The sequence below is a fragment of the Myripristis murdjan genome, chromosome 8 (assembly GCF_902150065.1).
Source record: "Myripristis murdjan chromosome 8, fMyrMur1.1, whole genome shotgun sequence".
Taxonomy (NCBI): Eukaryota; Metazoa; Chordata; class Actinopteri; order Holocentriformes; family Holocentridae; genus Myripristis; species Myripristis murdjan.
In genome coordinates, this window is record NC_043987.1 from 9,669,833 (window position 1) to 9,690,890 (window position 21,058).

The 21,058-nt window shown below is 41.2% G+C and overlaps 1 protein-coding gene across 5 annotated transcripts in view; it reads left to right on the forward strand.

The window, feature by feature from the left end:
* LOC115363648 (thyroid hormone receptor alpha) overlaps nt 1–10,826 on the forward strand; it is a 147,047-nt gene extending 136,221 nt beyond the window's left edge. For all 5 annotated transcript variants that reach the window (XM_030057921.1, XM_030057922.1, XM_030057923.1 and 2 more), the window contains one exon: nt 388–10,826. In XM_030057921.1, the coding sequence (XP_029913781.1) occupies nt 388–638 (251 nt within the window). In that variant the 3' untranslated portion in view covers nt 639–10,826. The remainder of the gene's footprint in view (nt 1–387) is intronic.
* The last annotated feature ends 10,232 nt before the right edge of the window (nt 10,827–21,058 follow it).

Sequence of the window (21,058 nt, forward strand, 5' to 3'; positions counted from 1 at the left end):
ACCGTAAGTACATAAGTAAGAAATGAGAGCACCATGACCAGAAATTTTGCAAAAAATCTGTGCTAGAAAATTTATAAAAATAAATAAATAAATGAATGAATAAACTTGAAAATTTGCTCAAAAAATGTTTAAAAAAGAGAAAAAAAACTATATTTAGAATTTTTAAACTGGCATATTTAAAGATCAGATCCGTGATGCTGAATGGAGGTCAGAATTCTTGTGTTCATATGCTTAAAACAAACTTAACGCAAACCAAAATCTCTTTTTATATAGGGGATACTTTAAATGGAGGTGCATTGAAAGGCAAGTTGGGGGTCCAGGGCATGAAAAAGTTTAAAGACCCCTGTGCTGTGTAAATGTAATGTGATGGCTCTCTGTACTCCCTAGACCGTTCGGGCCTGACCAGTGTGGAGAAGATCGAGCAGTGCCAGGAGACCTACCTGCTGGCATTTGAGCACTACATCAACTACCGCAAGCACAACATTCCCCACTTCTGGCCCAAGCTCCTGATGAAGGTGACGGACCTGCGCATGATCGGGGCGTGCCACGCCAGCCGCTTCCTCCACATGAAGGTGGAGTGTCCCAACGAACTCTTTCCCCCGCTCTTCCTGGAGGTCTTCGAGGACCAGGAAGTGTGACTTTGGAAAAAAGTGTCGAGACCTTGACCCCCCTAAAAGAACCCTCAACACGGAAGTGGAGGATGAAGATGAGAAAGTGTGGCGGGTTGGGAGGAGGAGGATGAGGAAGTGTAGGGGGAGGAAGACAGGAAAAGAAACACAGGACGGGTTTTTTTTTTTTTTTTTTTTCAGGGGGAACGCGTCCTGTAAACTTTGTTTTTTGTCTTTTTCGTCAAACATGATGCCCGCACGACCAACCACCTGCCACCAGCACTGACTCACACACACACACAAACACTGATCAACATCACCAGAGAGAAAAGACACACTGACAATCTGGCTTTTTGCTTCTTGTTACGTTGAGTTGTGTGTCTCCTCGCCGCTATATTTTCCCCGCCTGCTTCCGTGCGGCGCCTTCTTGTCTTTTGGCGGTGTTCACTGCAGGTTCTAGTGGGAAGTGTGTTCCCAGTTGGGTGTGTGTGGTCCACTGCTATGCTATGTGCCCCACTAGGCACGCAGTAAACCCTCAGGAGCGAGTTAAATGAATGAGAAGTCTATATAGTTGTGGAGGGCAGCATTCTGAGAGGCACACACACACACACACACACACACACACACACATCCAAACATACATCATACATAGTGTCATAAGCATTCATAGATTCCATACACACTGCCATAGTCATATACTTATATGCAAACACACACAAACAACATCATAAACAAAATGTTTGCTCCTCCTGTGAATTCCTACCACATCGTCACCAGACAGCTGAACTCTCTGCCCCAGACATAATGTACCGTCTAGGGGCTCCGTTATGTCTCTGTGACCCCCCTCCCCACCCTCCCACCCACTTTCTCTCAAGACCTCGTAATGCATGACTCTTGGCATGTTCAGCTCCACTTGGGCGCCGCTCAGCTCCTGGTCATAAGTAGTGGTTGACCGATATGGGTTTTTCAGTGGCCAATGCCGATATGCAGACAGCATATTTTGTTTTTGTTTGTTTTGTTTTTTGCATCTGAAAAAATACAACAGTTTGTTAATTATAACAAATGACAATAACAAATGCTGAAGTTAAATTACCATTTTTTTAACTAACACGTTATCTGCTTTGTTTCTGTTTGCTTAAGTAGTTCTGCACTCTTCTGCAGTGCACATATTTTAAATAAAAAAATAATTAAATACATGTTAACAGATAATAAAAAAAAAAAAAACATTACTTTAAAAAAAAAAATTAAACTATATGAATTAAAGTAGAGTTTTATTGTACTTAATGACATTGGCCAACAAACTAATCGGTCGACCACTTATCATAATACACATACTTTTCTGCTTAAAGGGTGTCTACATGCAGTCATTCACTCGATTGCAAAAGTACTGTAACAAAATGTGTGGCGGTTTCCCCTTCGTTCTCTCCCCTCGGACCCACTCACCCACCCCATCCCCACCCCCTTTGCACCTTGCTACTCCTGTCTGCGATGGACTCCTCCATCCAGGTGTGCAGCCCAATCCTCAGTTCGCTGAGGCTCTATGAGTCGTTGTCAACCTACCTCCCCCACGTACTGTACCTGACCTCACACACATACACACACACAACCACACACAATCATACAAATACACACACACTCACTGTACAGGCAGAGAGAGACGCATACAAGCACATGTGTATGCTCGCAGCACATACCCTTACATTTTTACCTCATACCTTGTAAAATGTATTTGTGCAGTCACCTGTTAGTTGTACAGGTGACATGCAGCTGTGCAGTCTGAACCAACTCCGTTATCCCTCAATTATCCATGTACCTCTCTGGCAGTGTTGGGGGAAATTATTTCTTACATAAAAAAATAATAATAATAATTGTTAAAAAAAAATGTTAGAGTTATTTTAAACTACAAGTAAGTTAGAGTATTTTTGTGTGTTGTCAATAATTGTTTAAAATACAAGACAACTATAATAAGTCAGACTCATTATTTATGAAGCACACCTTGACTACATTGCTTCCAGGCAGCAGCATGCTGTTAGCACAAAATGCTGTGGAATTTTCACTTTTGTCCTTTTTTTCCATTAGCGCCGCGCAAAAATGCATCATTCAAAATATGAAAGAAAAATGAATGTTAACAACATTCTCATTAAAAAAAAAAGCAACAAGCAGTTTGCGCACATTAATTCCCATGTAGTACACTGAGAAATAAACTTGAGGGTAAAGTAGCCTTTATGCTCACTAGAGTGCAGTAGTGTTTTTGCTACGATAGCATTTTTGGTAGCTATAGTTCATTCACCATTCGGACACATGGTAAGAAATACTCTCTACTCATGATGCGCAAGTTGGCTTTAAGTTAATGCCAGTCTACCCGCATTAGCTCCATATCCAATAGCCATCACCCAATATGGTGAAAATAACATTAAAAAAAAAAACACCAAACTCTCATTGGCATGAACCCCCTTACATAATGTTGCATAATTCCAAGATGAATAGAATTGGGAAATATAAGATAATTTAGCAAAAAAGCATTAGCCTCTGCATGGTACTTCATGTTATTATAATATGAATCAACCCACAATTACCCATAACATTGTTTTGCTGACCCACGTTATGAATCCTGGATGCTTCTATCCAAAATGTAATCGATTCAAAATGGCGCGCTGTATATTTAATGTGATAGTGATGGCACAAATAAGTAATCTGAGTACTCTCAACATGTTACAAAGTAATAACTTACCCAACACTGCTATTTACAGCCATAAAGTTACTCACACACACCATTCTACCTGCATACATGCATACCTCCATCTCCACCTGTATAAGTACAACAATGCTACCATACGTACATAGTTACGTGCCTATGTGTGTGTGTGTAGATGCATATATATACAGTATATATATATTTTTTTTATATATATACGTAGTATACCTCTCCATTGACACATACCTCCTGTTTTCATTACCTCACTCACACATATTCATGCTACACAAACACATGTGGTCATGCACATACACACACATGCATCACCAGTTGTTTTTTTTTGTTTTGTTTTGTTTTGGGGTTTTTTTTTTTGTTTTTTTTTTGATGTGTTACCTCAGTCATTTTGTTGTGTCTTGCTCGTCTCCTCCTCAATAACTATTGGGCTGCACCACACTTCCTGGCTGTATATGTGCATGTGTGTGCGCACCTACGCACGCACGTGTGTGTGTGTGTGTGTGTGTGTGTGTGTGAGTGACTTCTCGTTGGTGCCCTGCCCTGTCCGTTGCACCGTGGCTCCGCCTCCCCACTGGTTTATGATAGGTTGAGTGCAGGAAATGGGGGGTGGAGGGGGGTCACTTACCTCGGCAGGCCTCCCTGTTGCCTGCACCTGTTTCATGTCCGGCCTCAGACAGACAGATTCTACCTCACCTCTCATCTCAGTGAAGCTGCCCCTCGGTCTACAACATACATGCAAACATGCATACACTCACATACACACATGTATACAGCGGTGCACAAACGAGTTGCCAATACGGACCCGTTGAGTGTACAACTCCACACAGTGTACAGCAGGTCTGTTTCGTGGGCCATGGATCAACAATCAACAACAACTGACACGGCAGGCTTTTTATTTTTTTTCCACTTTTTTCTTTGTCTTTTTTTTTTTTTTTTTTTTTTTTTTTTTTACAAATCATTTTTATCACACATCACGTGGGACCAAGAGTCACTTTGGATTCCCTTTGTATTCAGGAACTTGAAATGACAGTGGAGGGAGGGGGCGAGAGTTCGAGACATTATGGCGTGGCGATAGACTTAAAGGAAACTGTCAGGGGACACGGACCGTTTGGAAACTGGGACTCCAGTGGAAGCCATTTTGGCCCGATGGGTCAGGCCAAAGGACTGTCATCAAAGTGACTGCAATGTTTGTAAAAAAAAAAATTTACCTAAAAAATATACAGGAAGAGAGTCAGCAGTATTCACCTGTGGATGGATACGGTATTATCGCGCTTGGGGGAGGGATTTGGCGAGTAGACGATTGTGGCAGGTTGTGACGTGACTCAGGCCAAGCCGGTAGAAAACCGCCACACGTACTGTGTTTTTTTCCTGCAGCCGCATCGCTGTTTCCCGGTGTGCATCTCCCTTCCCTCGGCGCATTTGCAGAAATGGACGCCAAGCCATTTGAAAGACTTTCTGACCGACTGTCCTATATCCCAGAACCATCCAATATGAATTGAAGTCTGCTGAAATAAGCTCCACCAATCATACCCAAAAGTTGCCATCCACTATAATTAACTTGCAGGTTTTTTTCTGTTGCACTAAAACCACAATGTCTGTATCCCCTTGTATCCCCAAACCCATTCCTTTACCCCCTTGTCCCACCCCACATCTTTCCTGTATACCTGCCTGTCTTTAGCAGTGTTAACAATGCTCTCTGAAGTATCTCAGTCTGTCGCTGTGAGCGTGTGCACACACACACACACACACACACAAACATACACACACACAAACACACACACACTGTCCGCTATCTCATCTCTTAATTATCCGTTAAAACCAACCAGGACTGTGACATGGCCAATAGTCGCCACCACTCTCAGTGTTACTAATTTACCATGCAGGGTATTTAACCGGAAGCACCGACTATACAGGGATACATACACACACACATGCACACACATACACACACACACACACACACACACACACTCACACAACTGCACAAACATGTACAGCAATAGGTGAACCCGTCCAGCATAAGTTATCTTACACTACATCGTACAGATGATCAAGCAGTACAGTAGTGTTTCACACCCGCAGTCTCCTGGCTTGCTGTGTTCGTACCGTACTCTACTCACTATCACTGTGAATGAAAGCCATGCTGCGACCGGGTCATGGCTCAGACAGGGACACATTGGCTTAGTAATTCTGACATGTGCCTCACAGAGGTTGAAAAATATGTATATATATATACATATAAAATCATATATGAGCATATATGTTTATATATATAGATGTTGCCATCATTATGTGGCATTAGAGCTATCAGTGGCTATATTTACGCTGCAAGCTCAAATCTGATTTTTTTTTGTAATCATAATCATAGCAGAAGGTGAACCTATCGAAACTCTGTTTATTTATGAAATAATGTTTACCAATTGATTTAAGCTGAGTTTCTTAGTTTCCCTACCTTTTCATTTCCCTCCAAATTGCTTAATATGATCCCAGCAATGCATTTACTTTGAACAGACAAAAACAATAGTCTTTTTTCCCCTCATTTTAAGCCTGAAAAGGAAAGATCAGGTCTGAGCCACATAGTTAAATAAAATCCGATTTGAGCTGGCAGCCTTACAGCCTCTCTCTCTCTTTCTCTCTCTCACTCTCTCTCTCTCTCTCTCTCTCTCTCTCTCGCTCTCCCTCTCTCTCTCCCTCTCTCTCTCGCTCTCTCTCTCTCGCTCTCTCTCACAGCCAAATGATCACTGGAGAAATCCTTCTCCTATCCTCTCAGTCAAAAACAACCACACCAGCACCACAGAGCACACTGCCTTCAGCCATGATCAGTCGCACCAGCATAGCAGAGAGACAGATCAATCTCAGTGGCCATCCTCACCAAAAAGCCATTTTATCTGGACATAATTGCTAGCTACTCCAACACTATGTTCATACAGCAGGCAAATCCCATTTGTTTTTCAAATCTGATGCTCAAAGCTGACAGTCCACATTGCAATCGGCAAGTGACCAGATCATCGCGGGTTAAGACAGTGTAAACATTTGCCGTCGAGACGACACTGGTTGCCATAGGCGTGCACACGCTGACTAATGGTGCATTTTCTGTCCAACAACTCGAGGTGCTGAAACAAGCCAGCAACACTGAAGCTTCACCGTTGCTTATTGTAACCGAGTTCATGGCAGCGTTACGTAGTCGCAGTGCAGAGCGTTTCCAGTATGTTTTTTCCTGCATGTTTTGTCATTCTCTGCTCTATTTGCTGCAACTCGTGACCTCATACGTGTTGCACAGGGCGCAGTGGAACGGAACAGTTATTTGAAATCTGATCTGTGTTTTCAGAGACGTGATTAGAGCGGCATTTCCGACCACTTGCGAATGTGGTTCAGATCTGGTCTAGAAAGACAAAAGTTTTATGTTCAGGCCTAAGAAAGGAAATCTTATTGGATACATGAGAAAAATCAGATTTGCGCTGCCTGTTTGAGCATAGCCTAAGGGTGATGGTGCACAGGGCAATTTTGTGAGCAAAGTAGATGCGCAACACTCCCCACAAAATGAGCCAGACATTCACATTTTGCCTTTCAAGGATATATCTCTATTTGAGAAAAGCAACAATGTTGAGTCAATTCCTTGGACACTGTTGCCCATCAGAGTTGCCCCAAAAGTTGCCCTCTGTCTCACTGCCCTGTTTGACTTCCACACTTCCTGGCCAAGCTGCAAAACAAGAGAAAAGAATATATATATATCTATGAAACACAATGACCATCGAAATGTTTTTCCTCTCTCTCTCTCTCTCTCAGTTAAGGTTAGGGTCAGGTTGAACGTTTGGTTTACGGTTAGTGTGAACGTGACGCTGAGCTCCGCTACCGCAGCTTGGCATAAAAAATATAACATCGACTTAACTCTGAAACACTAACTTCTCATGCAACGTCATTACTAACCAAACCCCACTACTACTACTACTACTACTACTACTACTACTACTACTACTTCTTCTTACCCAGGGAACACATCTGTAAATCAGCATCTTTTCTCTCTTCCTCATACCTCTCCTTCCCCATCCTTCCATCTCCATTCCGTCCCCCCTTTGTTTTCCCAGTTGGATTGTATGAATGACAATCTCATGGTTTGGTGTAAGCTCTTCTTTACCTTCTCCCGGACTTACATCCCCATCCCAGCCCCCCTTTTCCTCCAACCCAACTCCTGCCCTTCGCCGGTTTTCCCACTTTATCAAAACCCGTTTCCCCCGCGGTGTGCCCCTCCCTCCCCCCCCCAAACACACAGACACCTACCCCAACTCATTCTAGCACTTGTGGTGGAGAAAGGAGACAATCCCTGCAGGAATATGTCCACATGTGGAATGTAAAATACTGAAATTGTACGATTAAAGACACGGTGTGAAGTCCCACACTCATGTTGTTTTCGATGTTGTTGATGTTGCTTTTGTTGTGCACCAAGTGTTTGTTGTTCTGCTTAATCTTGGGGTGGATGTGTGCCAGGAGCGGGAGGGTTAAAAACCCTGATTGTGTGACAGAGTGCTATTAATTTTTCTTTTCATTTTATTTTATTTTTTTTTTAAATAGAGTATGTTCACAAAGGACTCTTGAAGAGAGGACTGAACATCCTGAGCGATGTAAAGTGAGAGATAAAGCGAAAACTTGGAGCTCTAAGTTTGATTTTGGATCGGAAAAAAAGCTGTTTTTTATTATTATGCTTGTTTGTTGTTTTTAATTTGCATCTGATTTTCTTGGTAAGTGAATGTCTATCTGTGTTGATGCTTTACTGTGAGAAAACGGCTGTATATGCACTTTCAGACCATCGTTGGTGCAGTGGTAGGTAGTCGTCAAACTTCACCCCAGGGTCCGGGTTCAGTTAACTTTCAAGTCAACTAATCCAGATGATATAAACTGAAACAGCATGCAATTCCTAATAAAGATCAGTTTTCAATTTCAGCAATTTCTAAACAATATGGCATTGTACCATTATAAGATGCCTAATTCCAGTTTGACTTTGTATGGAAATGAATTGGAGATACATAATAATACCATGAAAATACTGAAAAGGACTAATTAGATTTTGTTTGTAGTAGTTTAGCTCACTGATCTTCCTAACCAGTATCCAGTGATGGGATTGAAACCAAAAAAAATCTCTGTGCTTCCAGTAGGTGACTCTGTCCAGTGCATTTGCTAACTTTAAAAACCCTTTAAAATCTGAGTTTTTATCGTTATACAGTGACAATGGATTTATGACCCAAGTCCTCTTTAAAAAAAAAAAAAAAAAACAGTTTGCTATATTGAAATCTCTTAGAAAGCAAGATCCTCTACTATTGAAAGTGTGTTTCTTCTGTCAAATCCCATGTCAGTCCTGCCAACAAACAGCTGACATTTAGATCCATGTCACTAAAATTAATAATGCGGCTTTAGCCCAACTAAAAGTTTCCAGTTTTTCGCCATCCACTTTAGCATATTTTGTGCTACAGATAAAAGGCAACTGGACAAAGAGATTATTTTGGTGCCAGTCCTCTCACAATGTATTTGGTAAGGTGACCAGGGGGCCGAACTCCAAGAAAGTCGATGTCCAAGAAAGTCGATGTATTTAACCGAGTCACACACGTATGTCGTATTATGTGGTATTTCCAATACTTCCAATATGCAGGTAGCTGTAAAAGGCCTTTGTGAACACTGTGTCATCAGATCCACAGTTGACTTCCTGTTTTGGTTGACATGAAAGTGAACCCAGATCCTGCTCTTCACAGTTGCTTGGGCTGTATCAATTGCTAAGCTGGGTGTTGGCTTTAACTGCTGATACCCGCATCCTAATGTTAATCTTTAGATGGCTCAAAGATAATCTGACCCTAGGCCAGTGCTTAGGAACAGCATCATCATCAGTTGTATAAATCTGCCATATGCTCATCTTAATGTTAAGACAGGAATATTGCTTTTCTTAATGAAAAAGCTTCACCGTACAAAAAGAAAACTGCAAAAATGCCTGAAAAAAATCATAAAACACAAACCAAAAAAAGAGAGATTTAAACAACTGTTCGTACCTCATCTTGTTGCTTTGTGCCAGAGTAAAGAGGAGGGAGTGATCAGTCTCAAAAAGCATGGATAATCACTTCACAGTGGTGGTTAGCAAAGTCTGGGTCACGACGCAAATGGTGCAAGGCAGAGCAGATTAAGACGCGGTCCCAGATTTTCCAAGAAAAATTGGTGGCTTCAAAAAGTTGATGAGTTATTGACGGGACAATTCCAGTTTTGTTTGGAGCCCCTGTATGTAGCCTCTCCAAATCCCTGAAACATAAGCTAGGTTGAATTTTAAAAAAAACAATGCATAAATGTGTTGAGTGATAGCTATGTAGCTTGACAAATTTGGCCAATTCTGCTGTGTTAACCAACCGAGCGGCTCAAGAAATCTGTTGGGGTTGTAAGATAAATCCTCTTGAAATCCTTGTGTCTCCAGAAAAAATGTTTTGAAAACCACTGCACTCACGTTGTACTGTTTATAATGAAATAACGGCATGAAATATGACACCATGCTTAGAGTATTTATCATTGGCTGGCAGATATTTATTCCTTCCCTAATTGCGTGCTGGGAAAAACCAGGAGAGGACGAAGGCTTCAGCAGGGCGAGAGCTGCCGTGCGATCAGCGGGCGCTTCGCTCAAAAGTAGCACTCACCTTTTAAACATTTGGCTGATGCTCTTACCACGAAAACAACTTCAAATGAGTGAAATAAGCTTAAATTACCGGTTCACTCACATTATAAGCAACCGTTGCGAGAAGTGCAAAAATGAGAGCACAGCACCAGGAGAAAACAGTTAGGTATTTTTTGAGGAATGGCATTTTTCTTATAATTCAAAGTTAGCAAGCAGACTGTCGAGATGTGTGGAAAATAAGCTAAGAGGAGGGATGTTGTCGCCCTCACATCACCTTCACACCGCCTCCTGTGTGCAGTAAACACGCACAAGTGTGTAAATAGGCACCTTTATGGCCGGTGTGCTTGGATCAAAGTGGGGAGAGCGTGCCACAACCGTGACTCTTCCACCTTCCGGTTGCAGGCTACAGTTCGTGTAATGTGTAATGCGATGTCCTGTAATGAAAAGGTCTTCTCCTGTTTTTTCCTGTCTCTCCAGCCCTGTCCTCCCCTTCACAGTGACACAATGCAGTACCACACAACCCGCTCCTCCTGTTAGCATATAAGAAAGACAGCATGTGCCGCCCTGGACGAGCGGGAGAGGTGTATCTGGTTTGCGAGGCGGCCATGTGTGTGTTTTTTTTTTGGCACAGCACAGTGTTGAATGTAAAGCTGAATGAGATGTGGATTAGGGCACCTAACGATGAGAGCTTGATAACTTCCTTGATAATGCTGGTCATGAGTTTGTTATGGACATGGTTGGTGTTTTCTCTTGTTTTCTGTGACAAATCATTCATGGCACAATCAGAGAATGGCATCTCAGCTCAAAGCTGTTTGTGTATGTGGCTATGTGATATTCATTTTCGACCGTATAAAATAATTTGATATCAGTTTGCCTGCTTTCTCTTTCTGTCCCAGATGCATAAAGTGCAATATTAATAATCCTGTGACATTTTCTGTGTTTTGTTGACTTGTGAGGAGTGAGCAGGAGGGAGCTCACTAGTCTTGCACATGCACACACACTGACAACCCACATGACCTTTACCTTCACATTCAGGGCCTTAATCTACTGCCCTCAGCTGATGGGGCCGTTGGTCCAGCCACTTGGGGTGGCTTGGCTTTTTTTAAACGGCGGCCCGTCCTCATTTGCACTGATTGAACAAGCCAGTTATATTCATCATTTTTTTGGCTTCATTTTTGTAATTTTTACACAATTTTTTAGTAATGGTAGAGTTTATGGTAGATTTTTAGTAATTTAATTTTAAATATATAACTTGAAATAATTCAAAATTTTTTTTGACTTTTAAAAAATTATTATATCATCATTATTATTATTACATTTTTTTCTAATCTGGTAATTTTTCTGGTAAAAAAGCAAAAATATCCAGTTCTATTTTTATTTATTTTTTTTTTTTTTATTATTTATTTATTTTTTTTTTTTTTAATTAACTGTATTTTTAGGGGGTTGTTGTTATCATTATTTTCCCCCCTAATTTTCTGGTAATTTTCTTGTAACTTTTGACTAGTTTCTTGCTGATTTTCAGGTCACGTCATTGTAGATTCTTACTAATGTCTTGCTAAATTTTGGGCCATTTTTTTTTCACCAGTTTGCTTTTTTTCCCATGTGGCTGAAAGAAATCAAGTGAATTTCCTCTGGTTTCTAAGGGTTAACTATAATTGAAAAATGTTAGCAAAATGTAAAATCTGAAGCTTCTCCATGGACAGTGCTCATATTGATTTTGTGAGCTTTCAGTTTTACACCGAAATTGGCTCTGTTCCTTAGCAGTATTATGAGCTCAATATTATCAATTCCACTGTGAGCTCTGTCACCTCTATCGACTTTCCTTAATACGTTAATAAGTAGCTCCAGATTTTACTTTCTGATGGACATCGCAGGTTCAATACCTTCACAATCTGGCTTGATCAAGAAAAACAGCCAGTGGAACACTATATTATTTCAGTGGCCTGAAAGTTGGGAAAATAACAGGGTGTTCCTAAACCAATTAGTGAGTCTGGATCCTGTAGAGGAAAGTATTCTTCATCCTTACCTCACTGTGCAACCCAGCCTCATCTGAAAAGTTACTCCACCTGCGTTTCAGCCACCATTTTGAGCAGAAAAAGAAGTTTTACAGACGCCAGGATAGAATTAGGAGCACAGAACGTTTTTGACCACAGATTGATTTCAGCATATCGACTCCTTGTATTCCTACTGTGCACCATTTAAAGCGACATTTTCACGACATTGCACATAGGGCTTCATATGCAGTTACCAATGTGTCCAATACATGCTGCAAATGACTCACCAAGACTCCATGCCTCTGCAACGAAGAGATGGAGCTTGAACCTGCTCATTCATTTGCACTGAAAAAGCTACAAACTCACTAAAATGCATTTCAGATCTGAAATATCCGATATACTATATTTATACATCAAATCTGTTTCTGTTAGTTATTGATTATTATTTGTGTAATAAACGCTTTAAACACGAGTAGATTTGCTCTTTCAGACAGGAAGTCCTTTGACCTCATTGTGCCTCTAGACGTTCTCCCATTGGTCCAACCTGGTCTGTTCAACTTGGAGCAACACAGCATGAACGATCACGGCACCAGCAGACACTGAGAGTGACTTTCAGCATGAAGAAGAGCCCCACCACACTAAAGTCAAGACCAAAACCAAGACCACAAGACGCTTGGCGGTGGAGCTGCAATCACTGTGTGGCCACGGCTGTGGGAGATGAATGTTTATGCTGCAGGGGATGGATTTAGCAGAGGCAAACCTGCTAGAGCTGAAGACATCGGGTGGATACGATGAAGATGACTAAGAGATTTGTGTGGCTGCGCACCCTGACTTCCAGCTGCACGCAGAGCCTGTGCTGAGGACAGCCATTTGGATGTCCAGGATTAACTGGAGGAAGAGCGAAAAGGCTCCTGATGACAATCTGAGCCCCAAGTCGATAACTTACACCAGTTACAGACAATAAAGCTGCTTCATACCGGGCTCGCTCACACTGCGACACGGTCACTTTCTGGAAGATGATTCCTGCACACATGATACTGAGTGGTGTTGTTGTACTGCATCACACGGTGTGTTGAGTTTGTGGTTTGGCTGTCCAATTGCCAACGACCACCGCTTGCGCCACTCCAACAGGCAACGTGGCGATGAAAATCATAATATTTTCAGAAACTAAGGAAAATAGTCTTGTCACTGAGGTGATGACTGTACATTTTTCAGTTTATATAATTAGTTTTGTAAAGGCTTCATAACCCCAAAGGTTGTGTAATTTTTTGCACCCATAGTGGAGCATGTAAAAACTCAAATTAAGCTAAAATATGAAAATGACCAAATTTGGAGATATAAGGATTTCACCAGACAGTGACAATGTATGGGTTATATTGTTGGAATAATTTTTGCATCCCACCACCATGCACTTCATGATTTTGAGTTTATTTAAAAAAAAAAAAAAAAAAAAAAAAAACTTGACAATATTCATCAGTATTCTTTTTGGTAAAAACTGGAGGGAAAAAAATCATCTGGTTCTGGACAGGTGTTATGAAGTGGACAAATCATATATTCTGCAGTATTTGTAGGTGCAATGCAAGTGACTGAAGAGGTAAACTTCAAACACCTCCTCCTCATCACAGAGGAATGTAAACTCGGTGCGTCATTTGCAATATGTATCAGATGCATTGGATTTTGCACATTATGGCCTATATTTAATGTTGTGAGATTTTCAATGTAATACTTGGGCTGTGTCTGAAAGCTCACACTTTCTTGACTAAGTCTTGTGTCCAAAGGAAGCTCTGTAGCTCTAAACACATCTGGCCACTCATGCATTGCTGTGGAACAAGCCTAACCAAAAACACATTTTGATTATATGATAAATATCACAATAATCATTGTGAGGTCCTGTGAGTGAAACTGCTCAGCCCTGGTCACGCGAAACCATGGCTCTAATCAGCACAAAAGACGAAACCAACAAATCCTCTTTGGTTTCTGCTCAGGGAAGAATAAGAATCGTTTAACAAGAAGAGCTGCAGCTTAATTGGCGACTGTTTGAGGTCAAATATAGTAACCTCAAAGTGTCATTCTGCATGACCATGTTAATCTGTTAAAGTAGGCACAAGCAGGGCATTAGCATTCATTAGCCATCTGTCTGCAACCAGCGGTTATCTAACCTGAAACCGTAAAGATGATATAGACACTTGAAAGTGAGAAGACTGCTGACATGGGATGCGCGCTTCCTTTCAGACGTCACGACTGAGGCGGTGACATACAGTATGTGCATTTCTGCTGACAAATTGGTTTAGCGGTTCAATTCACAGCAGCAGACTGGGCGATAAATATGGTAAAGAGATTATCCTTGATCAACACTCTTACGGTGTGATTTCATTCAGGCTATTTTCTTTTCATTGCATGATCGTCTCACTTGAGGGTGCAGTTAAGCTCCTATATTAGCTGTCCAGGGGATCAGCTGTCACTAAGTCTGCATTCAGACTTTCGTCTCAAGCTTTTAGCATATCAGTAATTGCAAACAGGCAAAAAAAAAAGAAAAAATCTCATATTAATTGCTATGATCCAGGAGACAAAGTGAAATCACACCACCTGGATATACTTTTCCGTGTTTGCAGACGTGGATGTACAATTCCTAGACTAGGACTTCGTTCCATTCCAGAGGGGTCATGCTTAATCCCTATTCCCTGCACAATAACCTCTTCAGTTTCCTGTGCAGGGAATAGGGAATGAACTGAGGGCCAATTTGATAACTGTGGATTTCCCTGCCAAATGCAGAGGTGGTGGATTGAGGAGAGAGATGAAGCATGATGTGCTCAACCGACGGGAGGAAAATGGTCAGGGAAAAGATCGACCTTTCCATTCTTACCCTTGCCGTCAAACTCCGCGAAAGGGCTTGGTATTTTAAAATAAATAATCCTCACAAGCTCAAGTTTATTTGTCATATGTGCAGAACAAGAAGTACTGGACAATGAAATGCTTATTTTGCTGGCTCCCCCGAACAGTGCAGCAGTAAAACAATAGACGGCATTCCAGTATAGACAATATAGGCCTTACTACTCTTTCTTAGCAGATGATTATACAACAATACAAATGAATCTCAAAAGTCAGATTTTGTGATGTGCATTTGTTCACATTTCCATCTAACTACTATGAGCACAAACCAATTCACACCAACAAACATTCAAGAGTATTTGTTTTTCTTTTAATTTAAATTTTGATTGAATCGTAAGGCTCTCATGCTCCTGACTTGACTCGATCCAGTTTGATGTCCCTTTTAATTTCTGTTTATTTGACTGTCTGGCAGCGTCCCCACAAGGACAAATCCTCTGCTAAATTATATTGTGAAATATGTAATGGCTTTTAAGCAGATGTAATTGTCCTTTAAGTGCAATTTTGGTGTTATATTGTTAAGAATACTCTCCAATTCTCATAAAAAAGCCCAAGTGTCAGTCTTCATAGAGAGATAAAATGGGGTGCAAACTTAACCTGCTCCTATAGTGAGACCGCAGAGCCTCGGTTGCTTCCTGTCTCCTACAGTGAACTGAGTGAACCCACGGACCCGAGCCAGAGGCCGGAGCCTTCATCTTGATTCAAAGGATTAAAAGTTGTGCAGTGGCCGTGCTCTTCCTCTCCTCTCAAATTTCAGTCACACATAAAAAGCCATAGCAGTGGCTGCTTCCCTTACAGATGTGACAGTTTTTCATCAGTAACCACCAGTTTACCTTATGGCTTTGTATTGCTTTTGCACCAGAATTGGAAACAAACTGAAGCTGCTTATAACAGATAATCACACAGATGATCCAGTGCCGCCTAAAATGCATTAAAATTAAAATACATCGAAAGAGCAAATTTTACAAGGCTACTTGGATCCTTTGAAACCTGAGCAAATTCACGTGATCTTCTTTCAAAACGATGGGACAAACAACAGTGGAAAATTAAGCAAAAATGACCTGAAAATAAACAAGAGACTAGTAAGTAATACAAGAAAATGATCTTAAAAATTATTATAAATTTGGAGAAATCACAAGAAGATGAACAGAAAAATTTGGGGGAAAAGAAAAAAAAGGAAAGGAAAACAAAGAGAGGGGGGGAAACAAAATTAGTGGAAAATTAAGACTCAAAAAAATTAAAAATTACAAAAAAAAAACTACATTTCTAATTATTCTAATTATTATAATTATGATTATTATAATTATTATAAGTATGATGTTTTAAAATGTAATTAAAAGAAAATTAATAAAACAAAAGCTCAAAACAGTTAAAAAAAAAAAAAAAGAAATACAGCGACTTTTGTTTAGAAGGTCAACTTAAAACCTTTCATAATAAAAGGGATAAACCTCCACCATGCAAATCTGCTGAATGTCAATAAAAGTGAGAACCCTTTAGACGTTTTTTGCCAGTTGAGTCTAAATGGTCCCCACTTCAGTCAGCCCTTGGTAATTTGCATGGTAGGGGAGAGTGGGGTAACTTGTGCCAAGGGGCAACTAGTGCCACCCCTGTTATCTAGAAAACTATAGAAGAAGTTGGTCATGTGACCACATATTTTTGAAGAGGCATCCATTTCACTCATCTTATAAAGAAGGGAGACACATGGCTTGAGAGGTAAGCACATTTCAGTTCAAAAAACATTTTTTTGCCCTCCAAAGTAAAATTTCTATGATCAAGATTTTTTGATTGCTGTGTTTGAACAATTATAGAAAATTTTGAAAACAGTTCACACAGGTTTTAGTACTTTAGTAAGCTACACCATGAGTCTATACAGTTAGCATGATGTTAGCTCAAAACAGCTGGGGGATGCATTTTTTTCAAAATGGTGGGCTTGGGGTAATTTGTGCCAAAGGGCCTTGGGGTAATTTGTGCCAGTGGCACAACTTGTGATTATATACTATATATTACTTTCTTGTATTTTATTGCTATTGTACATTATTTTCTTACCTTTGATCACTAAAACTATGCAGATTCAGATGAAGATAATTTGCAGGTGCTCATTTTGGAATTTTTATTTTGTTCTGTATGTGTTCATGTGGTGCTAGGCCTTGTTATAGAAAAGTGGCCTGTGAGCTTGTTAAAATAATAAATAAATGTTAAATAAATAATTTTGTATTGAATTTGCTTTACTTTTATATAGCATTATCATTTGTGAGATTAAAATGATATGTTTTACTTCAATTATCAACGGCACAATTTACCCCAGTGTATTCTCTCTAATGGCACAATTTACCCCGCACTGGGGGCAAGTTGTGCCACAAAACCACTTTTTTTTCGAAAGCTATATTTCTCAAACAGTTTATATAAGATCCAAAGTGATTGTTCCCAGGGATGCACAACATCCTAAACTATATGTGCATATTTTAGTTGGAGGCATTACTGTAATCCCCTTGCTTTAAAGGCACAGTAAAAATTGGCACTATTTACCCCACTCTCCCCTACTTCTTTAAGTTACACCATTACTGTGTAAAGTGCTCAAAATGGGTACACGAACTTCTGCTGTTATGTGTATTTACTATTGTGATGACCCCCTCCCCCTCTGGTCAATTCTGGGTGTTTTTTCTGTGTTCCCTGTGTAGGAGGCCTGCAGTTGGGAGTGGCACAGGTGGGCCAGGTGGATGAGCCACATCAGCACCTACTTCCACTGATTGCTGCTCACTGCTATATAAGAGGGCTGACTGGAGCAGTTCTCTCTCTCTCTCCTTCTCTTTGGCAGATTTTGATTGGCATCCTACAGCATTTGTGCACACATGCATACACCACTTTCACCACTGAAACACTGCTACTCACCTTAGGTTGTTTTTTTTTTTGTTTGTTTTTTTTTTGTACAGGGTTAACTGTAGTAAAATAAATTTATTTTGTTTAAACCCATAAGTATCTGTGTGATCTCCCCTGTTTCTGTCTGGACCTTGAGCTGGTTCATGACACTATCAAATCGGAATCTATGGACTAGGGTTTTGAAATGCCCAATTTCCCACAGCAACTCGGCCACCAGGTGGCAGACCACGTAAAGTTACAGAGCGGGGTCGCGGAGCGCTGAGGCGCATAGTGTGTAAAAGTGGCCAATGCTCTGCTGATTCAATAACTGCAGAGCCCAAAAAATCCTCTGGCATTAACATCAGCACAAAAACTGAGAGCCGGGAGCTTCATGGCTGAGCAGCCGCATGCAAGCCTTATATCACCGAGCACAACGCCAAGAGTCAGATGGAGCGGTGTAAAGCACACCGCTACTGGACTCTGGAGCAGTGAAAACGTGTTCTGTGGAGCGACCAATCAGGCTTCTCTATCTGCCGGTCTGATAGACAGGCCTGGGTTTGGTGAATGCCAGGAGAACCTTCCCTGTCTGACTGCATTGTGTGAAATGTAAAGTTTGCTGGAGGAGGGATAACGCTATGGCCTTGTTTTTCTTAGTTCTAGTGAAGGGAAATCTTAATGTTTCAGCTCGCCAAGACATTTTGGACAATTCTCTGCTTCCAACTTTGTGGGACCAGTTTGGGGGAGGCCCTTTTCTGTTCCAGCATGACAGAACACAAAGCAGCTCCATAAAGGCATGGCTGGCTGAGTTTGGTGTGGAAGAACTTGACTTGTCCACACAGAACCCTGACCTTAACCCCATCCAACACCTTTGCGATAAACTAGAACAGAGATTGTGAGCCAGGCCCTCTGGTCCAACATCAGTGACCTCACAAATGTTTTTTTTCTGGATGAACGGGCAAAAATTCCCACAGACACACTCCAAAATCAGGTAGAAATTTTTCCAGAAGAGTGGAAGCTGTTGTAGCTGCAATGGGAGACCAACTCCATATTAATGCCTATGGATTTAGAATGGGAGGTCATTAAAGCTCCTCTAGGTGTCATGTGTAGGTGGCCCAATACTTTTGTCCGTATACCTGTGTGTACCTCAGTAGTGATCACAGTTACCCTCACCAGTTTAAACCTCGCTGAGTAAGGAGGAGTTTTTTTCATGTGTTTTCATGCGCTGATAAGGGCCTTGGACAAGTTCCCCATGTGTAGAAAGAAGGGGGCTTAGGTTACAGGTCACAGCACATGCTTACAGAGGCCATGCACCCTCTTTTACTGAGATATGTTCACTAAGCTAAAACAGTAACAAAAACACACAGAAACAAATGGTTGCCCAGTGAAAATAATCTGTCTCCTTGGTTGACTACTTGGACAAGCGCATAAGCATGAAATTGGCTTAGAGCAAGAATAACAAGCCCAGGGATGAAGTGGGCAGCTCCTGTGACCCCGTAACCTCCTAAACCTCACATCACCTTTTCCCACTGCCCCAGTAAAGAAATAAAATACACTAAGGGGACTGAACTGCAACCTTGCATATAAAAGAGAATAACAGTCTGTTATGTAAAGGGAATGCATCACCACATGGGCAGCAGGGTCACTGTGGCGCTGAAGCATCTGGGTGGAAGAGATTATGTAATTTCTTACAACTCGTTTCCTAGAAGCAGATTAAGAGAAATGACAAGAAGCCTGTCTGAACTTTACTTAAGTCCTGTCAGACAATTTAAAAACACTACTGTTTTGATCACAGGGCACAGAGAGGAAGACCACCCTCCCACTTCAATGACCCAGATTCAAGCTTAAATAGTCCAAGACCGATGAATGTTACCACCAGGCGGTAGTTATGCGTTTGGTGTGTATTTGTGTTTGTGTGTGTATCCAGAGGCGGTCCTGGCTAGTTTTGCGCCCTGGGCGAACCATCCCCCACCCCCCACCCCCACCACATCAGGCCTATCATTTGTTAACATCCTATTAACTAAGAATAACACACTAAAAATTACTCATAAAGCTATATCACATATAGCTTACAAAATGTCATGTCAGTGTATAGGAAGTTATTTAGGTTACCATAGACCCACGTATAGCAAACAAAATTAAAAATTCCACAGTCAGGACGTATTGTTTACCAAATCCACAGACTAACAGGCCAATGTGAACTTGCACTTGTTGTGTTGCAAACACAAACTAGCCTATGGGTGAAATTAATTCCATGACATGATGCCTAAAATTCTAATAGTTGCTAGTTCAGCAAAACTACAAACCAAAAAAAAAAAAAAAAAAAAAAAAAAAAACTTCTGTGGCTAAGTGGCAACATATTAGCAAGAGGCTAATAAATAGGGTATAGGCTACTGTTTCATTACATGCACAATTAACGTCATGCATAGAGACCTGCATACCTTTATCTTTTGAACATTTCTCCTCTTCTTCTCTCCTTCTCTTTCTGAACTGGGCACCTGATGTTTTTTTTGGCCTTTTGTCCATGATACTCCATTGACTTCAGTCCGCCAAACACCGAGAGTCAAGACTGACGTGATGTAAATAAATTCACGCAGACACAGGCACAGATTCGTGTTTTGTTGTTGTTGTTGTTGTTGTTGTTGTTGTTTTTTTGCATTTTCACATAACCCAATAAATTACATGTAGCTATAAGGGGTCTATATTAATTTTATGAATGAAATACAATTTATTTGGAAGCAGCAGTTTGTGTTGTTTGGCCTGGGATCTTTCATATCAGAGGTTAGTCTATCCCCCGCCCCCCTCCCCTTTGCTTTTCCTGAGACTCACAACCTGCGCACAGCCTCTGCAGTCGCAAGTTGATCCCCCGCGCCCCCCTCCCCCTTGCCTTTTCTTCTGACACACACGACCTGTATACATGACTCTTAGCAGCAAGTTGACGTGATAGTAGGGGCGCCTTAGCGCCCACTGCACCAACTTGACATGGAAATGAGCGATATTAGTCTAGAAACGATTTTTTTTTTTTTTTTTTTTTTTTTTTTTTTGCGGACGCACTTTTTTTTTTTTTTTTTTTTTTTTTGGACGGCGCTTGTGCGCCCCCAAGTAGATTGCGCCCTGGGCGGTTGCCCTCATTGCCCATAGCAAAAACCGTCCCTGTGTGTATCTGTCCGCAGGTAACTCACATCCCGCTGGGCGTGCCAGCCCAATATTTTTTGTACACAGTTATGACTTTAGGATCCAGGCCCTTGTGCTGATTAGAAACCTTTGCAAAACATTTTTTTTTCGCTACCACCGCTCCCTCTCTGCATGACTCTCTAGCTTGCTCGACCACCACTGCTCTCTCTCTCTCTCTCTCTCTCTCTCTCTC